Raw genomic sequence first — 26,629 nt, 5'->3', positions numbered from 1 at the left:
ATCACACGCCTGGCATTTAGTGCTATTCAGGTGAGGTCAAAATGAATTTTTTAAAAAAAGCACAAATATCAAATAATGCCAATGGCCACCACCACATAATGGTTGTCATTTTAAATATACTTTAATATATAGCTTCACCCACTTGTTGGCTCCCGCTGCATCCTCCAACCCTTCCCAAACTCTCTGCTTTATCCCCCATCTACTCTTTCCTTCTGCCAAGTTCTCTCCTCCATGATAAATATTGGTACCTACTATTCTTATCTAGCATCCTTCGCTAAGTGCTGTAGCTATTTTTCAGCATCTGACAAATCCTCCAAAAGTGGATTTATTGCTTTCTTTCCTATAATCTATTTAACAAATATCACATATTTCTGAATACATTATTTTTAGGCATACTTTGTTTTTTATTCTCCTAGTTTACAGAGTTGAGAGAATCATTTTCAAATATATATTAATTTTGTGACATTTGTACAGACATATTTGTGCAGCTCTGACAGCCAGTCTGGCAGAAAGGCATTGAAAGACAGATGCCTCTGGGGTTATGTCTACACTGCAGTTAGACCCCGCAGCTTGCCCATGCCAGCTGACTCAGGCTTGCGGGGCTCAGGTTAAGGGGCTGTTTAACTGCGGTGTAGACATTCAGGCTTGGGTTAGAGTTCAGGCTCTAGTACCATGAGAAGTCAAAAGATCTCCTTAAATTCAGGGGAGTTCTGATTCCAGAGGTGTTTGGATCCAAGCTTTTGATTCAGGCTACAGCTGGGCAAAAAGTATTTGCGGAATAAAATGTTGGCATATGGGGTGGGGGACTTTAAAAACATTACCATTTTTGAAAATATATTTGATATTAGAAAATATTGAATGTTGAATATCACAGCCAAACATATGGCAGCATCTGGAGTATTTGCAAAGTATCAGAGAATAAAATTAATTGCCTGAGTCAGTGGTCCCAAAACTGTGGGACGCACCTCCCTAGCAGGCAGAGCAGGACCAAGGCCAGTCCCCACAGGGGGCAGGGAGGCAGCACCACCCAGCCCTGCTTTGGCCCCCACTCTGCTCTAGCCCTGTCCCAAGCTGTGGCCCCAGCTCCCAGCTGCAGCTCCACTCCTGGCCCCAACCCCGCCCCCATCTGCAGCCTCGGCTCCTGGCCTGGCTGCAACTCCAGCCCCAGCCCTCTTACCCCTGTCCGCACCCAGCGCCCGCCCACCCAGGAGCCATGGCCCCGCTTCTGGCCCTGGCTCCTGACCACAGCTCCCAGGGTTGGGGGGCACAGACAGGGTAGCAGGGGGTGCAATGTGAAAAGTTTGGAGACCACAGGCCTAAGTATCACAGTGGGCAGAATACATCTATTGACTATGTAAATTTGACCAAATCTTTCAGATCCATTTTAAAGTTTTGTAAATTCACAGATACGAAAAGACTTGAATGTTGAAACAAACCAAATGACTAGTATTTGCTAAATAGTCGCAAATTATTTTCCTCCAGGATTCAACATTCTCTAGTTTGGGCCTATATCTAATTAGGACAATGGGATCAAACTTAAAATTTGGCTGGTAGGCAAAAATGCTATAGGATTGCAAAAGACATAGAAATTGACTGAGAAAGTGAACTCCAAAATGTGTTATTGCTTACTTATTTTCTCAGATTCCCTTCTCTTCCCAATCCCAGATTGTCAAAGGCACCCTTTCCCAGGACAGCAATGGAGAGATCCGGTCCAGTTTGGTCTCTATTCTATGGATATACATACACAGGCACTCTTTATACTGAAAGTAAGACTTACCTGCCATGCCTCAACCTTCTTAATGTCTGCACATGATCCATTGGTGAAGAGGCCTTTTCCAGGGGTACATGTGTATATATCCTGCAAAGCATGGGCAATAGAATACACTGCCAAGTACACATTATAAGATATCCGCAGGTGTGTGTAGTCCATGTATGGTGTCTCTACATTGGTGATGTTCTCCTCCCCTGTGCAAGGGAGACGGAAGGCAGCTGTGCTATTTCCAACTCCACTTCCTTCTTCATGGCCCTTGTGGAAGGAGGCTGAAGCTGGGAGATTCTTGGACCCTTCTGGGAGGTAGCAGTTAAAGGTCTCCTCCCAAAACTCCTTGGCAAAGCCATTGTTGGTGGATTTCTTGGGATGCACTTTCTGTAGAAACTCACGAAAGCCTGGGATCTGCCCTGCCTTCAGTGCAAACCCAATGGTACCTCCAATGACATGGAAGAACTCTGGCATGGCTATCAGGGAAGAGCTGGCCCAAGCCTCACTTGCCAGCCAGATCCTGCCAGTTATGTTACGCCTGACTATCTCCTTGATGAGGGGTTCAAGGTCCGGTCCACTGGAGAAGACAACAATCACTTTAGCAGTGGAGTTCTGGATGACCTCCACCACTTGCTGGATCTCCTCCTCCACTGAGTACTGGGAGATGAGCTCACTGAAATCAATGCAGATGTCCCTTTCCTCTGCCTCCTCCCGGAACTTCTCAATCCCTGGCCGACCATAGTCATCATCAGCTGCAATTGTTCCCACCCAGTTCCAGCGGAAGTACTCAATGATATCTGCCATTGCAGTGGCCTGGTGCTCATCATTGGGGATCGTGCGGAGGAAAGACTTGAACTGGTTTTTGTTGCTCAAAAGTCGGCTGGATGAGGCATAACTGACCTGTAGGAGGACAGGGAGCAAGCAGTATGGCTCATTAAGTAAGCTGTATGAAGATAAATTGCCTAGTCTTGTTTTAGGGTCACCATCTCGATGCGTAATCTGAGATGGCGATGCTCAGCCAGCCACTTACTCTTGGGCATTTACAGTGCCTGAAATTACATTTTCAGATGGAAACTGAAATTTGGGTATGTTCTTGTGATAATAAATGACTTGCAGAAATGTGTGCTCAGTGTGTCCCTAGCTCTCAGTGAGCTAGATAAGTGGGGCAGACATATGTACACCTCATTGGTCAGAGATCTGGGGAAATGGGGCAGAAACACGTAGACACACAGACTGGGGGAAATGGACAGAGATGTGTGCCACTGGCAGATCACACAAGCAAGTCTCTGCACTTCTTGCCAAATCTGGAAAAACAAGAACTTGTCATTAGAGTAAACTAAGAATATATATATCAATTCAGATAAAATACAAATGCTCCCTCCCTGAATGTGACATCTACAGACTTTCATTATCATCACAACCTCAGCTACATCACTGGCCTCCTGAAGTCCTTCCTCCACTCCCTTCTCCTTGCATTCCATTAAGCAGACTTAGCCATGAGCCATCAGATCTCCATGCGATACCATCGCCAACTATTATTTCAGTCTCGGTGCAAGAAGTGCGTGAGAAATCAGAAATGACATGGACCTGTGGATAGTATTAAATAGTTTATTTCGTATTAAACTATTTATTAAATAGTTTATTCAAAATATCCATGGTCAATCTCAAAAAAGCAGCAGTGTGGTAATTATGAAGACATAGTTACTGAATCCATGGTCACGGTGCATTGAGTTTTGCAATTAAAGTGGAATTTCAATTTTTTTGTTAGGGCTGCAAACAAATGTTTTTTCCTAACGAAATTTGTACCACTTACTCTTAGGGGATAGATTAAATCTTCTAGAAACGTAGAAGAAAAAACATTGACTAATATAGGGATTTGAAAGAATTGAAAATTACTCCTCTGAAATTTCAGGACTAATGTCTAATTTTTCTGAAGACTCCGTCTAATGTACAAATGGCTTTGCTTTAGCATTTCAGACTTTGAAAGATGAAAAAAACCCACATAAAATCTGATTTTATTCATCTAAAAGAATTTAAGAACAAAAGCCCAGGTACACAAAGGTGCATAAGCACCTAAAGCCCAGACGTAGTTGAATAAGACTGTGGTTTAGGATCCTAAATCCCAGTTTTAGGCTTCACTGTGATCCACAAAACTCCTTCCATATGCTGTAGGTGTCTAAGTTTTCGCAGTAAAAGTTCCCTAGGTGCCTACATTCCTGCCTCTGGGCATGCCTCACTCAAGGTGTCCAAACACCAATCTCCTGCCTAAGCCCCAGAGCGATCCATGAACTGGGGAAAGACAGGCAGAGGAGCACCTATCTTGCATGCAAGGCCTGATCTGACAGGTGTGCTCAGAGGCCACCTACCGGATCAGGTCCCATTCAAAATTTGGCAGGAAAAGGGTCTGAGATGGTGGTGGTGCCCGGTGGTTAGAACACTCACCTGGGATGTGGGAGACCCGGGTTTGATTCCCCCATCTCTGCCTAAGGGGGAGAAACGATTTGAACAGGGGTCTCCCACTGCTTAGGAGAGTGTGCTAAACACTGAGATATTTTGAGGTGAGAGTTTTCTCAGCCTCTTCTGTTGAAGCTGTTTCATTGCAGAAAATACTTAAAGAGTCATTGAGCCAGAGAGCGAGAAAGAGAATGACTCTGTCGCCTGGTAGGTAGGGCACTGAGCTGGGAGACCCGGTGTCCCCTCTTCCAGTGATTCTCTAATTATTTATACGCAGTGGAACAACTTCAATAGGAGAAACTGAGAAAGTCCCACATCAGAGTATCCATACCTGCGCAGCGACAGCATGCACCTGAGAGGTTCGAATCCTTTCTCCCCCTTAGGTAGAAGGTTGACCTGAACGTGGGTCTCTAATATCCCAGGCGAGCGCTCTAGCCACTGGGCTAAAAGCTAGCAGGTGGGCACCTCTACAACCACTTGCTGTTTTGTGTGGAGTGAGGCAGGTGCCTAAGTTATAAGACTCCAGGAGAGGGGCTCCTGATTGTAAATCACACGCAGAGATACACACCTATCTCTGTGAAAGGGGCAGGCTTTGGATTCCCACTGGCTAGCTTAGGCAGCTCCCTGCGTAACGTGCTTGCTTTTGTGGATCACATTTGAAGATGCCTATTTCTCCCCATTCATTGCACAGGGAGTCTAGGTACCTAAGCTGGCTTTGTGGATCACAGTGCTGTTCCTGTGATTTTTCTAGCACTATTGTTTCTTACTATTTCTTTTGCAAAAGCCAATAGATTAAAAAATGCCTTATGTTGATGCGTAAAATTTTGCACGCTAAAATGCTGGCATTTAAAATTTTAGATGTCAACTCTTCTGAGAGAGAAAAGAAAGAGCCTGGCTAGCAAAGAATATTCCCAGCACTGCCCACCCTCAGGTTTATAGAAGAGAAGCTCCTCTTTTGAAGACCTTAACACCTTCTAAAGTGAGTCGGGGGTACAGGAGAGGAGTCCCGTGCCGGCACACCTCATAAGGTACTCAGGAGCTGAGCTCTTTTTCTGTTACTTTTCGGTCTGCAGGACAAGAGTTGCCCTTCTGTTCACTTTGGAAGGTGCTAAGAAGTTCCTCTGTGCAATTCCAAAGAGCTACACCTTATACCACTGTTGGCAAGCAAAGAATCTGTTTCAACATGTTTGTGTTTATTAAGTTGGCAAAGTGGGACTGATGAAGTCTAATTATTCCTTAACTTTTTTAGGGTTTTTCCTTTGTATTATGCGTTTTTTTAATTAAAAATAATCTGAAGTTGCCAATTCTCTCTGCATAACATCTCTAAGATACAGCCTTCCTTATCCACACAAAACGTTAAGAGTCTCATCAAAGCTCTCTCATCATCTTACATCTCAACTACTGAAAATATCCTTCCCTCTGGCCTTGACAAAAACAATCTTTCCCCCACTCATATTCTGAATAGTCAGAATGCTGCTGCAAAGACCATTTTCCTAGCCTTTCCTTGCTTTGACCATGTCACCGCTCACCTTTGCATCCCTCCACTGGCTCCCCTTTCTCTACCACATCAAACATGAGTTGCTTGTCTTCACTTTCAAGGCCCTTCACAGCCTATTCCCCACCACCTATCATCCCTCATTCAGTATCAAGAAGTTGATTTCTGTCTCTGATAGACCCTTAATGCCTCCACTGCCCACTTGTTAAATTTTCAAACAAACATCTTCGTGCTTTCTCCCATGCTGCCCCACACACTTGGGACATGCTCTGATTAACCATCCACAAAGCTGCTTAATTGTTTTCCTTCAAATCCCTCCTCAAAACTCTTCTGTGCTGTGATGCCTACAAAACACTTGTTAGACTGTTATTGTGGAGAGATCACTGCTTACCATGTCGACCAATACTGTCTCAAGCAAAGACCAATACTGTCTCATTATTTCCTTGTACTCCTCCATCAGTCTATATCCATCTATTGTCTGTTGTCTTACCCTCTGATTATAAGTTCCTTGGGGCAGGTCTGTCTTTTTGTTCTGTGACTGTACAGCACCTAACACAATGGAGTCCTGGTCTATGACTAGAGCTCCTAGGCATTAGGGTAATACAAACAATAATGGTTTTTCTACACAGGGACCCACAAGGGTGGGGGCGGTACAAGCATAACTGATGGATATAAAACTTCACCGTTTGAGCACTTGGCATAGAGAAGGAGGCCCTATTTAGTAGAATAGTTCTGTTCTGCGCAGGGGACTGATGACCGCTACACACAGGAATGACTTGCACTAGACAGAGGACAGGAAGGACTCTGCCCAGCCTGAAATGCTGATGAACACTGGGCTCCCAGAAAGGGTGAGCTAAGCTCTGACTAGGGGAACCTGTGTCTCAGGATTTTTGTTATTTTCAAAAATCTGTAACTGTCAAGCATTTTAAGAGTAAAGTCACTGTGATTAAGAAATGTCTTTGTTACGCCTGGGTTCCTTACTTTCCTGCCACATTGTCCCTGAAGTGATTAAATGAGTAAGCCAAAGAATCCAGACAAGAGGGCATACATAAGCAACTGGGCGGGGGGGTTTGGCAGGAGGACTGACTGGTTTCAGGTTATTGAGCAGCTGGACAACAGCATCCCAAAGAAGGCTGCAGACAAGAGGCCTGAGCCTGGGAGTGTGCCCTACAGTCTCAGAGCTAGAAATAGTGACTAGACTCTACACAAACTCCTTTGGCTTGGAAGCACTTGGGGCCCAATTATTTGATCCACTAGCAACAGGCTGGTAACTGTATAGTGGGGTTATGGGACCAGTTTCTAACAGCTGACATGCACCTCATTTTAGGTCACACTATTTATTGACTGAAAAGTCATCTCTGAAGGAAGATCAGAGGGGCAAGAAGATATTTATATTTGTGCTAAAGTACTCAAGTGTAAATGTTATGCTAAAACTTTATGTTGTAATGCACATATTATAAACCAAATTTTAATTCCATAAATGTTTGTTGTAATGACAGCAGAGTTTGTATAAGACTGTGTAGCAAGATACATGATGAGATTTAATAGCTTTTGTTTATTTAAGGCCTGGGTTAGTTTTTGAATGACTATGAATTCCCACTATTTATAACAATGAATGGTCATTGGGCCACAAAAAGATAGAGAAAATGATTCTATAGAGTGTGTGGCTGGGGGAGGGCACTCACCTAGGATGTGGGAGACCCAATTTCAAGTCCCTGATCCAATGACCATTTAATTATTTATAAATAGTGGAAAAGCTTCAGCAGAACAGACTGAGGAAATCCCACACTAAACTGTCCTATAGCCCAGTGGCTCAGGCACTTTCCTGAGACTAAAGAGACTCAAGTTCAAATCCCTTTGCCTCATTGGTGGGGGGGGGGGGATTGAAGCCAGGTCTCCCAGAGGAGTGCCTTAAGCACTGGTCTAAAAGTTATAAAGAGGGCACCTCTTGCTCCTCCATTTATTTTGTGAAACTAGTCTTCCTTTGTTTCTGTTAAAAACACCCAAAACTGAAAGTAAAAATTTTGAGTTGAATTGAAACAAAATAGTTTGTTTGGACTCTGTGTGAATTATTTTCCACGTTTTCAACCAGCCAAAAATGATGAAAAATGTATTGTTCAGTTTGACTCAAAATGAACCTTTTTTTGATTTTTAAGAAGTGCCAGCAAACCAAAAAATTCACCCAGCTATAGCAATGAGCCAGTTGTCTATAGTGAATGGCAACTGAAAATGATTTATTTGAACTAATGGTATTCAGGGAACTAAATCACTGAAGAGAATGTCAGTGAGATATGTATCTGGTAATCATAGGTTCTGTCTACTCCAGATTGCTTGTGGCTGGAAGTTGTTTCCATCTGTTGGCGTCTTGGTGGCCTTTGGCTTTATGAAATGAGTTGGATGCATTTCAATCCAATTCCCAGCAGCACAAATGTTCACATCACAAACAAACAATGCAATTTGTAGTAACTGACCTTGTTGGCAGTCTCAACAGACAGGTAAAGGAAAGAATGGACTGAACTCCTTTTGTGCTTCTAAAGGTGGTCCTGCTAGGGCAGGGCTAGGGCAAATTGGCAGAGAGTGGCAAATGGAAGCTTGCAGTGCCATTGCCCAAGGCTGTACCTATTCAGTCAGTACACACAGACCTGGCAATTCTGCAGAGTGAAATATAGCACATTTCACCAACAAAAATATTGAGTCCTCCGTGACACAAAATATTTATGAAAGGAATAGGTTGTGTCACATCATATAAATTGACCAGGTTGTACTGTTGTATGTTATTGTAAATGTCTGTGTGAGTCACATAAGGGTTCTGTCCATCTCATGGCACTTTGAGGGCCTATTTGTACTACAAGTCCTTACCAAGAAAGCTTACAGTTAGGCCCTCCATGCTAAAACTGTTTTTGTCTGTAATGGAGAAAGGACTAAAAGGAGCTAAGATCACATTAGGTTGTAATACAATTCCTGAACATGACTCAGTAGATTTGTTTTTCTGTCCACACTACAAACAATTAACTACTTTACAAAATAGTTTCACCTAACTTTGCCCTGGCCTGGTTAGTCTATAGAGTAGACAGGCCAGGCCCTAAGATCTAACCACCTTGTAAGCTAAATAAGAGAAAAATATGCAGTACCTGAGGTATGTAAAAGAGTCCCAGCAGATTGGCCACTGCAGTGGAGATCCCAGAGCCGGTTGCCCCCACTACTGCAATGGTAGAAGGAATGTGGTCTGAGCAGTTGCAGAACTCATCCAGGTTCAGGGAGTCTATCTTGTTCTGGGCCACAAAACTCAGTGTGGCCTCCAGGGCTTTGGAGACAGTGTTGCAGGTATCAAATATCCTGTATCCCAAGGTCAAGTTTGGAAGGAGGGTCGGGCTACTGTTTATTTCCTCTATGGCAAAGATCATAGCCTGCAACCACCGGAAACCTCGGAAATTATACCTACAAATGAGCAAGAAATAAAAATAAGAGAGTGGGAGGTAGAGAAAGAGAGGGGGAGACAGTGTATGGATGAGAAAGAGAGAGAGAGAAAGCAAGTGCATATTAGATATAGTGAACAAGAGAGCATGTGAGCAACAGATTGAGAGATTTTGTGTGTGCGCGCACGCGTGAGAGAGAGAAAGAGAGCGCGAATTGGAGGTTTCAGATATGAAAATCAAAAGCACAGTATAGTGTGAAGAGCCCAGTCTTACATCCTATTGTATTTAATGGAAAGTTTTGCTATTGACTTCAGTAGGTGCAGGAAAAGGTCCCTGGAAAAGATGGGCCTAAACTGCAAGATTTAGATCAAGATTTCAAACTCACATATTTGGGAGTGGGTTGGATTTGAGGATCTGGTTCTCATCCAGAGCTGGCTGTGGATTTCTAACCCCCCCCAGCCCTGGAGTCTGGGGAAGATGAAGGAGATCAGGTCTGAAGTGCTGCTTGGTGTCTCTTGTACCTTGGAGACCTTACCAGATACAAAATAATTACTTAGTCCCCAGATCTAACTTGGGTACATATGGGAAGAGATCCTTCAAGAGGGTGATCCTTGCTCACACTTACAAGATTGAAAGGCCTATCAGATTTGGGGACAAGATCAAATTCCTTCCTGACCAGAGACCTGTGGTTTTACTCCTGATCAAGTCGTGAACAGGGATCACCTTTGGGGTCAAGTGGATGTATTCCATTGCAGGGAGTGCAAGCACTGTAATTATTACCAGGCATTCACCTCACAAACACTGAATGGATTGCCCCTCGTAACACCCATGCAAAATAGGTCAGTATCAATCTGCCAGTTTTACAAATGGAGAAACGGATGCACAGAGAGGGGAAGTGATTTTCAAGTCTACAGAAAAAACAGGAATAGTGTGTAAATTTTCAAAAGTGCCAAAGTGGGATTTATCCTCCCAAGTGTCTGACTTTTGAAAATAGGATACAGGCTCCTAAATCACTTAGATGGTTTTGAAAAATTTAACAAGAATACAGAAGTCCTGGGTCCCAGTCCAGTGCTTCAACTACAGTCTTCCTCTGTTATAATGATCAGGGCAGTTGCCCTTAGATAGGAGCTCAGAACCTCGCAAGTAGATCTTGGCAGGGAACTCCACGACTCATGAATATTTAAGGAGTGCCTCATAAGATTGCTGCTGCCACTCTGCTCTGGAATGGCAAAGCCGTATTTCAGGACTGCTTTTCAGCTCTGGACTGAGCTTCCACAGTGACATACATTGACAATCAGAAATGGGCATCAGGGCACTAGGAATTCAGGTCTGGAGTGTCACCTTGGGGTGGAGTGAGCATTATCCCTGTGATGTGCTAAACTTTCTAATTGAAAACATTCAGAACATAAGAACAGCCATACTTGGTCACACCAAACGTCCATCTAGCCCAGTATGCTGTCTTATGACAGTGGCCAATGCCACATGCGTCAGAGAGAATGACCAGAACAGGTCATCATCAAGTGATCCATCCCCTGTCACCCATTCCCAGCTTCTGGCAAACAGAGGCTGGGGACACCATCCCAGCCCATCCTGGCTAATAGCCATTGATGGACCTATCCTCCATGAACTTATCTAGTTCTTTTCTGAATCCTGTTATAGTCTTGGCCTTCACAACATTCTCTGGCAAAGAATTCCCTTTTAAATTATTTTTTAAAGAGGACTTTTCCAGAATTGACACTAGTAAAGGATGACCTAACTTGAACCAGACTGGATCAGGCTGCATGACTACAAGGTAGGCCTCACACATGATCTGTCAAAGATCTTGGAGGGAGGTGCTGCCAGGCTTAGGGAAGGTCTACACTTAAAATGCTGCATCAGCACAGCTGCAGCTGCACCACTGTAACACTTTGAAGTCACTCTTACACCGACGGGAGAGATTCTCTTATCAGCATATTTAATCCATGAGAGGCGGTAGCTATGACGACAGGAGAAGCTCTCCAGCTGACATAGCATGGCCTACTCCATGGGTTACGTTGGTATCACTACATCGCTCAAGGATGTGGATTTTTCACATCTCTGAGCAACGCAGTTATACCGATATAAGTCTGTAGTGTAGACCTGGCCTGAGTAAGTGAAGAGAAGACAGCTATAAATAAACAAATAAATAATTTCAAATTGAAGAAAGGGGAAGCTGATAGTAATGAATATAAATGAGAAGCTTAGAATTGTAGAAAATTGATAAGGGAAGCAAAGGGACACAAGGAGAACTCTGTGACCAGCAGAGTTAAGAATAGTAAGGAGATTTTTAAATATATTAAGAACAAAAAAAATCCTAACAATGGTATTGGACCAGTACTAGATAGAAATATTGGAATTGTCAATAATAACACAGGAAAACCAGAAGGGTTCAATAAGTATTTCTGTTCTATATTTGTGAAAAAGACAGATGATATGGTCATATCACATGATGCTAACAATACTCTTTCCATTCCAACATTGTATCATAAAGATATTAAATTGCAGCTATTAAAGTTACACATTTTTTAATTGGCAGGTCTGGATAATTTGCATGCGAGAGTTTTAAAAGATTTGGCTGAAGAGTTTGCTGGACTGCTAATGCTAATTTTCCACAAGTCCAGGAACACTGTGGAAGTTCCAGAAGACTGGAGGAAAGCTAGTGTGCCAATATATAAAAAGGGTAAAAAGGATCACCTGGGAAATTGTAGACCTGTCAGTCTGACATTGATCCTGGGCACGATAACAGAGCAACTGACATGGGCCTCGATTTATAAAGAATTAAAGGAAGGTAATAAAATTAATGCCAATCAATATGGGTTTAGGGAAAATACATACTGTCAAACTAACTTGATACATTTTTTATGAGACAACAAGTTTGACTGATAAGTGAATTGATGTAATAGATTTCTGTTAGGCAATTGACTTGGTACCGCATGACATTTTGATTAAAAACCTAAAATGATATGAAATTAACATGGCACACATTAAATGGATTAAAAACTGGCTGATAGGTCTCAAAATATAATTATAAACAGGGAATCATTATCAAGCATGTGTGTTTCTAGTGAGGTCCTGCAGGTATTTGTTCTTGGGCCTATGCTATTTAACATTTTTATTAAAGACCTGGAAGAGAACATAAAATCATCACTGATAAAGTTTACCGATGAGACAAAAATTGGGGGAGCGATAAAATAATAAAGAAAACAGGTCACTTATGTATAGCAATCTGTCTCACTTGGTAAGCTGGGCGCAAGCAAACAATATGAATTTTAGTATGGCTAAGTGTAAACGTATTCATCTAGGATCAAAGAGTGTAGGCCATACTTACAGTATGGGGGATTCTATCCTGGGAAGAGGTGATTCTGAAAAAGATTTGGGGGTCATGGTGGATGATCAGCTAAGAATAAGTTCCCAGTGCGATGCTGTGGCCAAAAGGGCTGATGCAATCCTTGGATACATAAAATGAGGATTCTCAAGTAGGAGTAGAGAGGTTATTTTACCTCTTTATTTGGCACTGGTGCAACCGCTGCTGGAATACTGTGTCCAGTTCTGGTGTCCACAATTCAAGAAACATGTTGATAAATTGGAGTGGGTACAGAGATGAGCTACGAGAATGATTAAAGAATTGGAAAACATGCCTTACAGTGGTAGACTCAAAGAGCTCAATCTATTTAGCTTAACAAAGAGAAAGTTAAAGGGTGACTTGATCACACTTCATGAGTATCTACATGGGGAACAAATATTTGATAATGGGCTCTTCAATCTAGCAGACAGACATATAACAAGATCCAATGGCTTGTTGCTGAAGCTAGACAAATTCAGACTGGAAATAAGGTATATATTTTAACAGTGATTGTGATTAACTATTGGAACAACTTACCAAGTATTCTCCATCACTGGCAATATTTAAATCAAGGTTGAATGGGTTCTTTAAAATATGTGTTTACTTCAAAAAGGAATTATTTTGGGGAAGCTCTATGGCCTATGTTATAAGCAGGTCAGACTAGATGATAACAATGGTCCCTTCTTGCCTTGGAATCTATGAAGTTTTCAAACTGTAAAACTCAAGGGTCAGATTGAGAAGCCTCACCTTTGAGTCAACAAGCCACCTGAGAGAAAACTGATGTTCCAGAATCCCCAAGACTGATCATCTTGTAAAGAGGAAGTCATAACATCAGCAAACAGGGTACTCCAGCCATTGACCACTCTGTCCCTGTACCTACGGAGATGTGCTGTGCCAGCAGAACATCACTACCTGCTCCTTGACTGCAGGTTCCAGCTCCTAGACAATAAGTCCAAAAGACTGTGAAAGCTGAAGAGGTCGCAAACCCTTGTTATCTTTATTTTGTCTTTTATTTTTATTAGCTGGGAGATGTCCCAGGCTTTTTATTTTCTAATTATAGGATGCAAAAGGGTGATTGTGTGCATGTATGTATGAGAATCCACAACCTCCACATGGTGAAGTTACCAGAGAAAAAGTTTAAACTCCCATAATCTTTGTCTCGTGAAGATACTCATTGAAGTGTGTTTGGTATTCTATATTTAAAAGTCCTAAGAAACTTAAAGTGTAGCAAACACTTTGGTTCATAAGAGAGCTGTCAAACTCCTGCTTATCAAAATGTTTTCTTAGAGCCTGTCTTATAATATGTGTTCCAGTCACCCCACTAGAATTCAATTCTAAGAAAGAAGCATAACGGCTCTGAGGTAGTGATTCAGATATTAGATAATTTGGTTTCAATATTAAGTTTTTAACCAGCTCTAAGTCATAGATTTGATTGAGGTCAGTAAAATTCTTTAGTTGGGGGTTTATAACCAACTGGACAGTTACCTTCTTAAGAATTGTCTTTAGAACTTAAAGTAGTTTATAATTTTTACAACTAATTTGATGATTTAACTCATTTTATTATATAATTCCAATTCAGTGAGATTAATTTGCTAATTTATTGATCTGACCAAGATTCAATATTGACTTGATGGTTGTATAGATTTATTTTATTTATGTATTAGTTTAACATTAGCAATAACAACATATCACCAAAACTGCTACTACTCCTCAGAGTGGACCACATCCACCCTGATTGAATTGGCCCTGTCAGCACTGGTTCTCCACTTGTAAGGTAACTCCCTTCTCTTCATGTGTCAGTATATTTATGCCTGCATCTGTAATTTTCACTCCATGCACCTGAAGAAGTGGGGTTTTTACCCACGAAAGCTTATGCCCAAATAAATCTGTTAGTCTTTAAGGTGCCACCAGACTCCTCGCTGTTTTTGTGGATACAGACTAACATGGCTACCCCATTCTTTTAAATGTCATTAAAGGTGGACTGGTGGGGCTAAAGCACAATGCTTTGATTTTGGTTCACAGATTTTTAAGGCCAAAGGGACCCGTAGATCATTTAGTTTGACATCCTGTACAACACAAACCACAGAAATTTAGCCAGTTCCCATTTTTGTCCTTTACTGCTTCTCCAGGATCATTTTATGGACTTTTAAAATTTAACAGTTCCCTGTATTATAAGCAAGTACTCTTAAAATGTTCAAGGTTTGCTCAAGACATGACCCACAGTATTTTCATTTAGACCAATGGCACTTGAACTGTTTCATATGATGGACCACTATTTAAGATGTAGATGTCTACTCCACAATGTAAGCCTGGGTTAGACTCAGGCTCAAGCCCAAACCCCGCTTCCATCTACATACAGTTCTGTCTGACTTGGGCCAATAAGCCCTCTGGGCCCTGGGACCAAGCAAGAGGAGTGGGTTTGAGCCCAAATCCCACTGGGACTTGGGTCCAAACTCCATCATTTTGCTATGTGGATGCGACTCATGTCCCGGTCCCAGAGACTCATGTCCTGAGAGTCTGCCAATGCTATCCCACAATCCTATTGGCCAGTGTTCCCTGTCCTTTCTATCCCAAGATTAGCCAGTTGACTCCCAGGAAATGGAAGCAACCCCCCTGGTTCAAGTACAGCTTCTCAGCATTTAACCCTCTATTTGATTCTGACTGCTGAGCTGCAGATGGCCACTAACAAGAAGTCCTTTGCTGAGCACACAGCTATCTGCTCAGGGGATCACAGACAAGTTTTGATGAATTTCTGGTGAGAGATGAGCAAAATGTTTGACTTCAGCAAGAGTTCCAGGAACAACCAAGCGCATCAGGAAATAGCAAGAAGCTGGCAGCACTGCAGATTCACTGGACCAGTGCAGGGGGCCAATTAAATGGCTGAAGAGCAACTGTTGTAAAAACAGAGATGAGAACTACACCTCTGGGAACTCAGCATCATCCTGCCTCTTTTACAAAGAGTATAATTAGGTGTTGGGTACTGCTCAGAGCAGTGAGCCACCAGCATTTCACAATAGCCTGGTCAGCCATGATAGTGTCTTCTGACCCGCGAATCTAGTCAGCAGACACCAGCTCAGGTGCTTATACTGCTCTCTGAGGAGGCTTTGCTGCCTGCAGCACATCCTGGGTCCCTACCTGAAGAGGCTGTTTGATGATCCCCTGGAGGAGCAGTCCACTGCAGAAATGGCAGCAGAAGCAGAAGAGGTGCAGAAGTTACCTACCTGGTAAGCTGGTAGCCTGGAAAGTTTTTGGCTCCATGTTTGTTATTAGTATAGGAATGTGAAGGATTTCCAATTTATGACCCAATGTAAAATTGATTACAAGCTGTGGGAAGCAGTGTGTATCTGCTAATGGCAGAATGCATGCCAGCACCTTGATGTCACCACCCCCCAAGTGGAATTCAAAAGTGAAATACAACTGTTATACAAGCATTTATATTGAAATTTTTATTTGATACTCACACATTCTTACAAGGATGTGCCAGGGTGTTAAAAGTAAGAACCGTATATGGCCTTCCCTTTTAGTATGCTGCTCTGTACAAATCAGCCATGATACAGCATAACTAGTCTCCTGTAAACAGATAACTATATGGGGGAGGGGCAATGTAGGCCATGGGTGATGAAATTAATGTTCAAAATACAACTGAGTTTTTTTTCTGTTGTCCAGAAATGTGCCAGGGGACAGGGAGGGGAATGACTGTGTAGTTCTTTGAGAGTCCGTATTATTGTGTGCGTTTGTATGTAGTCCATAGCTAGATGTAGTCAGAGCAGACTGCATCGGAAGCTGCAGGGAAGCCGTAATCCATGTGAATGCTAACGCAGCATCTGGTTGATTACCCCAAGAATTTTGACCCAATCCCAGGTGCTGATAGCTGCAAACTTTTCCCGTGGTAGAAAGTTCAGATAAGAAGTCACATTTTGAAGAAGGGTGCATTTTCTGGGCCAATCTCTGTAGGACACCAGCCCACTCCATTCATAGATGTGGTGCTCAGCCACCATAAGCTTCAAAATCTCTGTGCCACACTTGCCACCAGCAGAATAGAATGTCTCTTTACATTCAGGAACCTCCAGGATTGTTACGTCACGTGGAATGGTGAAAGAACAGAGAAGGCTGGGTAGTAAGTCATGCTGTCCCTGCCCCGCTCCCCAGGCTACAATTGTCTGCAATTCTTAAACATATAGCATATGTAAATTTCACCTTACCATTATGTGTGCACTCTTTTCACTCTGATTAACTCAGTTGTGTCTATGGAGCTTCTGGGAACCAAAGGGTTCCTCTGACCAACATACTGAAGCAGAGTTCAACCAAGTATTGTTTTTTGGCCTGGAGAGTCCACAGATACTTTTCTCTGTGAATGTGCTGAACCTTTTTTGAAGTACTGAGACAATAATGTATTTTTGATAGATGTTTTCAGGTCCTTCAACCTCCACAGGCTGCACTCCACCAGGAGCCTGAGATTTAGAACGGTCATGGAGTTGCCCAAGAGGAAGTGTTTCCCATGATGCACTTATGATGAACACGCGGGACAGAGCCAACAAGCAGGTTTAATACCAAAGAGAGAAGGATTCACGGCAAGTGGAAAAGTACAGACAGGATGCAGAGCGTGAGGACAGAATTGCAGCGCACGGGAGAGATTGGCAGCGCAATTTGCAGAGTAGGATCGTCACTTCAGGGAAGAAGATAGAGCCCTGCAGAAAGACCTGTTTGAGAGGCTGCTTCTGCTCGTAGGCTGCAAGAGTGCAGGCTCCTGCTGCACCTGCCACACATCCTGAGTCCCCTCCATGGTATCATAAGCTGCAGTTGACAATTCTATGGTTGGGTGGCCCATGCAGCTGGGACTAGCTGGACAGGGCAAATGTACCCCTGTAGTCTTCTACCCTCGTGCAGCAGTGCCAAGTAAATGCTAAATGGGCAAGAAAGGGATGCCAGGGGACACACACAAGCAGAGAACTTGTCAGCACTAGTTTCACTGTTTGCCCTGTTCAATGTTTGTTTTATTACTGTTTTGATGTTGGTGTATTACTTGTTTTGTTGTTATAATGGCAGCTAACCTGCCTGAAAACACTTTAATATTTTTTTAAAAAAAAAATACAGCCATGTTCACAAATAAAGGCTTTTATTTTATTAAGAAAGTTTATTACCATCACATCATGTAATGTGTACTTCCAATAACAAACACATAAGGCACAGCTGGAAAGTTGTATCCAAAACACAATTTCTCAATACATCTATTTACATCAATCCATAATTGAAAACCACAGTTCTTGCCATACAGTGCATCCTCCCCCGATTACATAAGAAGTCATCTCATCCATAATTAAAATTCATGACAATCATCCCCTCATTCATTGCATACAGGGACAGTATTTCATTCACTGTTAACACTGCTGTAAAAACAAATTCATGAATATACAGTTCTCCTTCTTCCATTGGTCCATACAAGTCCATAATGTGGGAACACAGAACATCCCTGATTTCTGTTGCACATCACCTGCTCCGATACAGGTGTCTCACTGGCTGAGTATACCAGGTCAGCAATCTATTACTGTCAAAAGTCCATTTGGGGGGGGGTGTACTGAAGTGAGACTCACCAGTGCAGTGCCTCCTACTGGTCATCCTGGGAATTAGCTCTTCCAGCCCAGAGCACCCTCTGCAGACTGGTGTCTCGCCTGCCACTGGTCCCATGTCCCTCACGAATCCCGGTGCCCTTTACCTCAGGGTCCTGCCCCCAGCAGTACCCCCACACTCTGGGTCTCCCCTCCCAGGGGGACCCCCAGCCCTCTAAATCCACCTTGCCTCAGTGGCTACTGCCAGTCATCATCTAAGACCCACTCACTGGGGCAGACTGCAGTGTAATGGCCACTCATCATTGGCAAGGGATTAGGACCAGCTGCCTGTGCCTATTCCCAGGCTGCCCCTCTGAAGCCCCAGTACCTTTGTAGGCCTTCACCAAGGCCTGCAGCCTGGGGGTTTACCAGGCTGGAGCGCCCCAGCTCCCTTTGCCCTTCCCCAGCACTGCTCCAGCTCTAAGTACCCTACTCCCAGGCAGCTAGCCCTTCCCACTTTAGGGCTAGAGTGAGACTCTTCTTCTGCTCCTGGCTCACAGCCCTCTTATAAAGGCCAGCTGGGCCCTGATTGAGCTGGCCACAGCTGTGGTCAGCTACTCACTCAGCTTCCCCCAGCTGTTCTCCCCAGGGCAGCCCTCTCCCAGGGCTGTTTTAACACCTTCAGGGCTGGAGCAGGGTGATCACCCCGCTACAGGGGGCAAATGACTCATCTTTGGTTTCACAAAGATTGTGAAGAGCTCAGCAAGCCACAGCAATGCAGGCAGCATTGATGACAATGGAATCCAAATGGTTCTGTAAACAGCACCAGTGGGATTTCAGTCTGCCAAACACACATTCAATCACCATTCTACACCTACTGAGAGTGTCATTAAATCTTCTCTTGCCAGGGCCTCTGAGATCAGGATACATTTTCATAAGCCAAGGCAAAAGGGGGTATGCAGGCTCCCCTAGAATAACAGTGGAAACAGCTACTCCATTTATGATAATATCATTTGGTGGGAACAGTGTCCTGGCCTGACCTTGAAGACAGACTCACAATCAGCAGAAAACCCTGATATCATAAACTTTCCCAGTACAGCCCACGCTGGCATCCATAAATCAGCCTGCATAACAATGGAGTAGTACTCTTTGCGGCTGATGTACTCATGTGTTCCTTAAGGAGGGTGAACTATGAGCACGAGTCCCATCAATGGCCCCAGCACAATTTGGAAACCCCATTCTCTCAAAACCAGCAGTTACTTCAGGAATATTGTTTACGCCCGCCTCCTTGGGCACACCTCATTGCCATACACTTGATTGCCCCAGAAACCTCTGCTACCACTTTATCCACAGTTGACTTTCCATTGCCAAGCTGCTTAGCAATGGACTTCTAGCAGTCTGAGGTAGCCAGCTTCCAGATGACTATAGCAACTTGATTCTGAACCAGTATAGCCGACCACGTGAATGTATCATGATGCTGGAGGGTTGGAGCAAGTTGCTCACAAAGCTCCAGAAGTGTAGCTATCTTCATGCTAAATTTCTGGACCCATTGCTGGTCACCCCAGGTGCACATGATAACGTGATCCCACCTGTCTGTGCTCCAGAAGCTGCAATCTACAGAGGGGACATCAGCGACTGTACTGAAAGCCTTCAGCAGCCTCAGCCAGTTCAAGTGTGTCATTTCTATATCATCTTCCTCCTCCAACAGGTGCCTTTGGTAGCTCAGAAAATGCTGCCAAAACATCCACTAGTATCTCATGGACACTCTGTCTATTTCCTGAAACAGGAGTGAAAGTCCAAGCAAGATATATTCTTCACATGTTGACTCCTCTATGTTGCTGGCTCTCATTGCCAGGAGTGTGTAGATCCAGCAGACAGCTCGGCAAGTTGTGTTGGCAGGCTGCAACAACCTCCTGTAATGTGCAGGGTGGACACTCAAGTTTTTCCACACTGCACCACGATCTAAGGGCTACAGTGGCTACAGTTGGAGAGGGTGCTAGGAAGCCTGGTACAAGCTGGTTTGACTCAGGTTTATGTAATGCAGTGTGGAAGCCTGACCACAGGTGTGAGAACTGGGGTCAATATTCAGTGCGGCCGCTCAAGCCTGGGCATACAAATACAGAGCCAACGGGCTTGAGCCTGGGCTTACATTGCAGTGTACACGTACCCACAGACATCTCCTCTCCAAATCCTCCTGCTGCAACTAAAGTGCTAGGTTTAATGCAAGTTATATCACGACGATATTAAAGAAACAAGATGAAAATAAACACACTTTACATAACTTGTGTCAACCAAAGATTGCAGTGTAGACATGGCGTAAGCATTGCGACACCTGAAACCTAAATCCCTTTGTAGATCCTGGCCAAAGTGTTTAATCCAAATGACTTGCCCAAAATAATACAGCAAGTCAGTGGCAGAACTTGGATCTTCTGACTCCAAATCATGTGCCTTAACCAGGTGACCATGTTTCCTCTTCAAGAAGGAAAAGGTACTCTTCAGCCTAGGTTTTTTCTAGCTGTCACAGGCTGTGCCCTGCTTAGAACCATTAGTTGTTCTGCTTGGAATCAAGTACATTCTCAAAGGTTCTAACTGCAGCTTGATGTGTGAGAGGAGTTTCAACAATGTTCTCAATGAATCTCATCATATTAATAGAAGATCCAATGTTTCTCTTCTGTGAATTCCCCAGTCATTAAAGCAGTGGTCCCCAAACTGTGGGGCGCGCTCTTCTAGAACATTGGGAGGGTTCACGGCAGGGACTGGGGTGCAGGGAGGGAATACCACCCTGCTCCACTCTGCTTCCAGCCACAGCTCTGCTCCGCCCCCAGCCCAGCTCTGGTCCCAGCCACAGCTCCACTCTTCCCCCTGCTACACCCACAACCCAGCTCTGCCCTCATTCCCTCTCCACCCCCAGGCCAGCTCCACCTCTAGCCCCAGCTCCTCCCCAATTCCGCAGTTCGGCCCCCAGCTCTGCCTTCAGCCCAAGCTCCTCTGCTGAGCCAACTGTTCTATAATGGAAGGTGGGGCATGGACAGATTCCATCACTGGTAAGGGTGGGGGGAGTGACAGGAAAAGTTTGGGCACCACTGCATTAATAATGAGTAAGGCTGCATGTCTGTCACAGAGGTCACGGAAGTCACGGATTCTGTGACTTTCCATGACCTCCGTGACTTCTGCAGCGGCCGGTGAGGCTGGCTGCTCCGGGGCTGCCCAAGCAGATCAGGCAGCCCTGGGCCAGCAGCCCCGGCCATTGCTGGGGCAGTTTGGGTGTGGGAGGGGGCTCAGGGCTGCTGGGGCAGGGGGTTGGGGCGGTGCTTACTTCATGCGGGGGAGCTCCCCGGAAGCAGTCGGCATGTCCCTGAAGCTCCTAGGGGGAGGGACCAGGGGGCTCCACACGCTGCCCGCGCTCGCAGGTGCTGCCCCCGCAGCTCCCACTGACTGTGGTTCTCGGCCAATGGGAGCTGCAGAGCCGGAGCTCATGGCAGGGCCAGCACGGGGACACCCCTCGCTTTCCCTCCCCCTAGAAGATGCAAGGACACATGGCATCGGTTAGGGAGCCTGCCAGCCCTGCCAACCCTCCCGCCCCCAGCACGAGCAGGGGTCCTGGGTCACCACCCCCAGCACCTGCGGTGCCCTCAGACCTCTCCCTCCTCCCCGCCAGAGCACTCGCGGCCCCACAGCTCAAGTTTTAGTTAGGGATATACAGTGCAAGTCATGGACATGTCATGAGCTGTGAATTTGTTTACTGCCCGTGACCTGTCCATGACTTTTACTAAAATACCCGTGACTAAAACATAGCCTTATTAATGAGACCTCATTTCAGGCACCAGAAAACAGCAGGGCCTGGGGTGTTGGGGGCCTTTAAGGGCTGAAGAGCTTCCCAGACAGGCAGTTGGGGTGAGCTGCTCTGAAGCTCTTGTTATACACAGTCAGTTGAAACTGAACACAGAACAAAGCAGAGTTTTTCCGAGCTCTTTAGGCACTGAGGGATCCGTGGATGGCACAGGGCAGAAGGAACTATGGATCTGGATCATAAACTGTGTGTGTGGGAACAGGTTTTCAGACCAAACCCCTCCTTCTTTCTGTGAATCTCAACAGCCCCAACCCTTTCCACCCACTTTGGGAGGGAGGATGGCCTAGCAGACATGGCTCCAACCACTGGTTCTATTTCTGCTCTTGCCACAGGCTTATGTTGTGATCCCAAGTAAGTTGCTTCTCCTCTCTGTACCTAAGCGTCCCCAACTGTAAGACAAGGATAATGCTACTATCCTACTATATAGGGCAGGGGTGGGCAAACTACAGCCTGCAGGCCGGATCTGGCCTGTCAGGGCTTTCAATCCGGCCTGCGGGATTGCCAGTTCCCGTGGCGCCACGGGGCTGAGGCAGGCTCCCTACCTGCCCTGGCCCCACGCTTCTCCCAGAAGCGGCCAGGACCATGTCCCTGCAGTCCCAGGGGGACGGGTGGGGGCAGAGGGTTCTGTGTGCTGCCCTCGGCTGCAGGCACTGCCCCCCGTGGCTCCCATTGGCTTGGAACGGGGAACCGCAGCCAATGGGAGCATCGAGGGTGATACCCGCAGGCGAGGGCAGCGTGCGGCGGAGCTAACATGGAGCCTCCAGGAGCCTCCCCAACTCCAGGAGCCACTGCCGGACATGCTGGCCACTTCCGGGAGCGGTGTGGGGGCAGGGCAGGCAGTGAGCCTGCCTTAGCCCCACCGCGCACCGCTGCCCCTCGGAGCCGCTTGAGTAAGCAGCACTGGGCTGGAGCCTGCACCCCGAACCCCTCTTGCAGCCCGCACCCTAGCCCCCTGCCCTGAGCCCCCTACCCCCCTGCCTTGAGCTCCCTGCCACACCCCTCCTGCACCCCAACCCCCTTCCCTGAGCCCCTTCCTGAACACCACACCCCCTCCCACACTCCGCACTCCCTACCACACCCCAACTCCCTGCCCCAGCCCTACATTCATGGCCCTGCATGCAATTTCCCCACCCAGATGGGGCCCTTGGGTCAAAAAGTTTGCCCACCCCTGATATAGGAGGTTGTGAGACTTAGTTAATATTTGTAAAGCACAGTGGGATCCTCACAGTGGCGACATTAAGCACTTGCAACCAATGTAATCACGGGGGGGCCTAAGCAGCAAGGAGCCCCCTGAAAGCCAGATCCCACTCACAAAAGTCTTCTGTTTGACCCATCAGGCATCAGCTACTAGGTCCTGCTCCCTGCTGGGGGCTCTGCTGTAAGGACTGCCCTGATACCTGGCTCCAGCTCCACCCTGGGCTGCTGGCAGCTCCAGCACCTGTGTGCCCCTGCCCGGTCACATCTACAGTGTTCCCATGCTGACCTGCCTTTGAGCACCCCCACCCCAGCTCAGAGGATGCTCTACAGCCAGGAAGAAAGTGGCCACCTGGCAGCCAGGGAGCACAAAGTCCGGAACTACCAGGAGCCTGGGGCAAGCCAGAGCTGGGTAGCAAAGCAGTCTTTACAGCAGACCCCCCATTGGGGAGCTAGAAGGAACTGATACCCACCAGGCCAAACAGAAGGTCCTCATCAGAGGTTCCTGCTCCTGTGCTCCCATGTCAGGCCCTTTCCCTCCCCTGCAGAGCATCCTCTAAGCCAGTACATGCTGTTGCCAGGTCCAGGCGGAGAGTGAGAGGTGCTTAGAGGCAGAGGGGACCAGGCAAGGGAGTGCAAGGGCTGGAACTGCTGGGAGCCTGGGGCGGACCCAGAAGCAGAGCCAGAGCTAAGTAGCAAAGCTGCCAAGACAGCGGAGCTACCAGCTGGGAGCAGGAGCCAGAGACAGGCAGGGGGAGATGGATGGGAGAGGCTTTGAGAGGAGTTACCCCCTGCTTCCTTGAGCCTCTCCTAATTCCCCTGCTGCCCCCAACACTGGTAGGGGCCCCGGAATCGAGGTTTGTAGGGGGCCCACACAGGACAAACACTGCCACTAGACCCTCAGGTGGAAGGAGATATAAAGGTGCCACTTCAACAAACCTCCTCACCCTCCTCTAACATGCTCAGCAGACAGTAACATGGACATCTCTGCAGCCTCCCTCTCCACAATTATTTCCCTTCAGGCTGCCCCACTTCAAAATCTTCATTTGTGGGCCCAGCAGTGTCACCTTAGCTCAGGGCCAGATGATTTGTTCTGCTTGCACTTGCCTCCTTAGACCTTCAACGTACACTGGTGTGTTTTTTACAAGGAAGCCCAGAAACATTTTTTGGTTTGAACAGCTCCCACAGCCTGGACCCAGAGGAGAGATGAAGATCTATTGGAACACTCAACATCTTTATGTTACACAGTGACTTCAGTGCAAAAACAACAAATCTTCATCAGCTGCACCCACCAAGACTTAAAATCCACAAGCATGAAACTAATAAAACAAGAGAGGAAGGAACAACAAAGTAAAGTGAAAACTCTAAATGCAGCTTTATCTTAAATTTAAAACATCCAGAGATTATGCACTTTTACCTGACTGTGACAGTAAGGAGTCCCCACAGGCAACGGACATAATCAGCCAAAGATCTTTCTTACAAGTAGGAGAGTCTGAGGGGGGTTGTGGAGGCTGGGAAATTACAGATAGCTCAGGGAAGAAGGAAGGAAAGAGAGAATGAAGGCCCCTGAATAATTTGGTTTCAGAAGTAGAGTCCAAATAGCAGGCTACTCATGTAATTCGCCATTTGAGATTGTGAACATCTCCATGAGAAAATTAGAGCTTTTAAAGGCAGAACAAAAGATGTTTCCTGTCCTGATTATAATGGGACATCTAACGTGGGTGCAAAGGATGTTAAAATGTCCTGAAATCAGGACGGTGCACTGTGACGCAAAAATACTGTTTTGCAGTGTGGAAATGTGTCATAGTGTGGACGATCAGATTATGGAGATGTACATCAGAATATTGCATTGTTGTACTGCATTCTGGTGGTACGATGGCATTTTGTCACCATAAGGCAACGATGTATCGTAATGCTGTGAAGATTCACTGTCATTGCAAAAAATCACAATATTATGATATAAACAGTTCATGATTAGGGTGCCTAGATGCTACGCTATTTCAAATAATACATTAATAATAAATAATGTTTCTGAGATCTAAAAAAGACAGAGAGATTAGGATATGAATAAGGCCATTGGGGACGGATTCATTCTCTGATGTATTCTGCCTTTGTTACCATTCTACACAAAATGTATACACCAGAAATGTGATGGGAAACAGTCTAAGTAGAGCTGCAGGCAAATATACAACATAGGAGATGAATTTTACTTCACTCTCTCAATACTTGCACTACTTAAACAATTAATTATATATAAGATATTTCAGAAACACAAGCTGCAAATATGCAATTCCTGTGGCTTGAGATACCCCCATCTTACATTTCCAATGAGGATGAAAATTGTGGGCAAGTTTCTCTCTTAGGTTTTAGGACTCAGCCCTCAAACTGGTAAGACCAAGTTAGGGAGAAGTATTTTGCCAATGACACTGCGACAATGAGAGCAATGGGGAAATTCTTACTCTTCTTTCTTCTTTTCACTGTTAAATTCAGTATGAGAAATTTTCCAGATAATATTATGTAAGATACACAAATTAAATTTATGTCAATGAATATGCAGAGGCATTGGATAGCTAGACAAAGACTGACAAGAGGCAATTCTTCAAGTATTTGAATGGGGAGGAGTGGGCATGGAACTGTTTTGTGTATCCTGAGAAGATATGATAGGAGTAAAAGGATGAAACTGATCAAGGCTGAATATCAGGAAAAATATCCTAACACTGCAGTTCAGGTTGAATAGTTTCAAAATGGAAGGGGTGGAAGCCCCATTGGTTAGGACATTTATCAGGCAATAGAATAGACCAGTAAGGAGCAATGGAGCCACCTGGAATGCTAGGGATGGACTGGATGGAACTCATACGTCTTTCTTCTCTCTCAAGGCTAAGATTCGGCCACAGAATAAATATGGTGGCTTTCTGCTATTACTGTCTAATGAAAGAAAAGAATGAGAAAAAAGAGAAAGGTACCATTTTGGACATACCCATTTAAAGAGGCTGACCAAATGCTCATGAACAGATTGGGCTCAATTTTCCCATATGGTTTGACACATGCCTTTGATAAAAAAGATGCAGTTGTACCCAGTCATCTAAAATAAGGTCATATCATCCAATGCCAAATTTAAAGGGAATTAATAGAACAGGGCAATTATCAAGTGATCCATCCTTTGTCATCCAGCCCCAGCATCTGGCAGTCAGAGGTTTAGGGACACCTAGAGCATGGTGTTGGATCCCTGGCCATCATGTATAATACCCATTGATGGACCTATCCTCCATTAAAACATCTAATTCTTTTTTGAACCCAGTTAGACTTTTGGCCTTCACAACATTCCTTGGCAATAAGTTCCACAGGTTGACGGCGCGTTGTGTGAAGAAGTATTTCCTTATGTTTGTTTTAAACCTGCTGCCTATTAATTTCATTGGGTGACCCGTTTCTTGTGTTACATGAAGGGATAAATAACACGTCCTTATTCACTGTCTCCACACCATTCATGATTTTACAGACCTCTGTCACATCCCTTCTTAGTTGTCTCTTCTCCAAGCTGAACAGTCCCAATCTTT

General features: G+C 45.2%; 1 protein-coding gene across 3 annotated transcripts in view; it reads right to left on the bottom strand.

Moving 5' to 3' along the window:
- The window catches only part of CASR (calcium sensing receptor), a 161,491-nt gene that overhangs the window by 61,422 nt on the left and 73,440 nt on the right, over positions 1–26,629 (bottom strand). For all 3 annotated transcript variants that reach the window (XM_074975244.1, XM_074975233.1, XM_074975252.1), the window contains 2 exons: positions 8,840–9,146; positions 1,778–2,659 (listed from right to left, as the gene is read on the bottom strand). In XM_074975244.1, coding sequence (XP_074831345.1) covers positions 1,778–2,659; positions 8,840–9,146 — 1,189 coding nt within the window. The remainder of the gene's footprint in view (positions 1–1,777; positions 2,660–8,839; positions 9,147–26,629) is intronic.

Source organism: Natator depressus, chromosome 1 (genome assembly GCF_965152275.1).
Source record: "Natator depressus isolate rNatDep1 chromosome 1, rNatDep2.hap1, whole genome shotgun sequence".
In the NCBI taxonomy this organism is placed as follows: Eukaryota; Metazoa; Chordata; order Testudines; family Cheloniidae; genus Natator; species Natator depressus.
The sequence above is the reverse complement of the archived record's forward strand: the minus strand, read 5'-3'. Positions and strand labels throughout refer to the sequence as shown.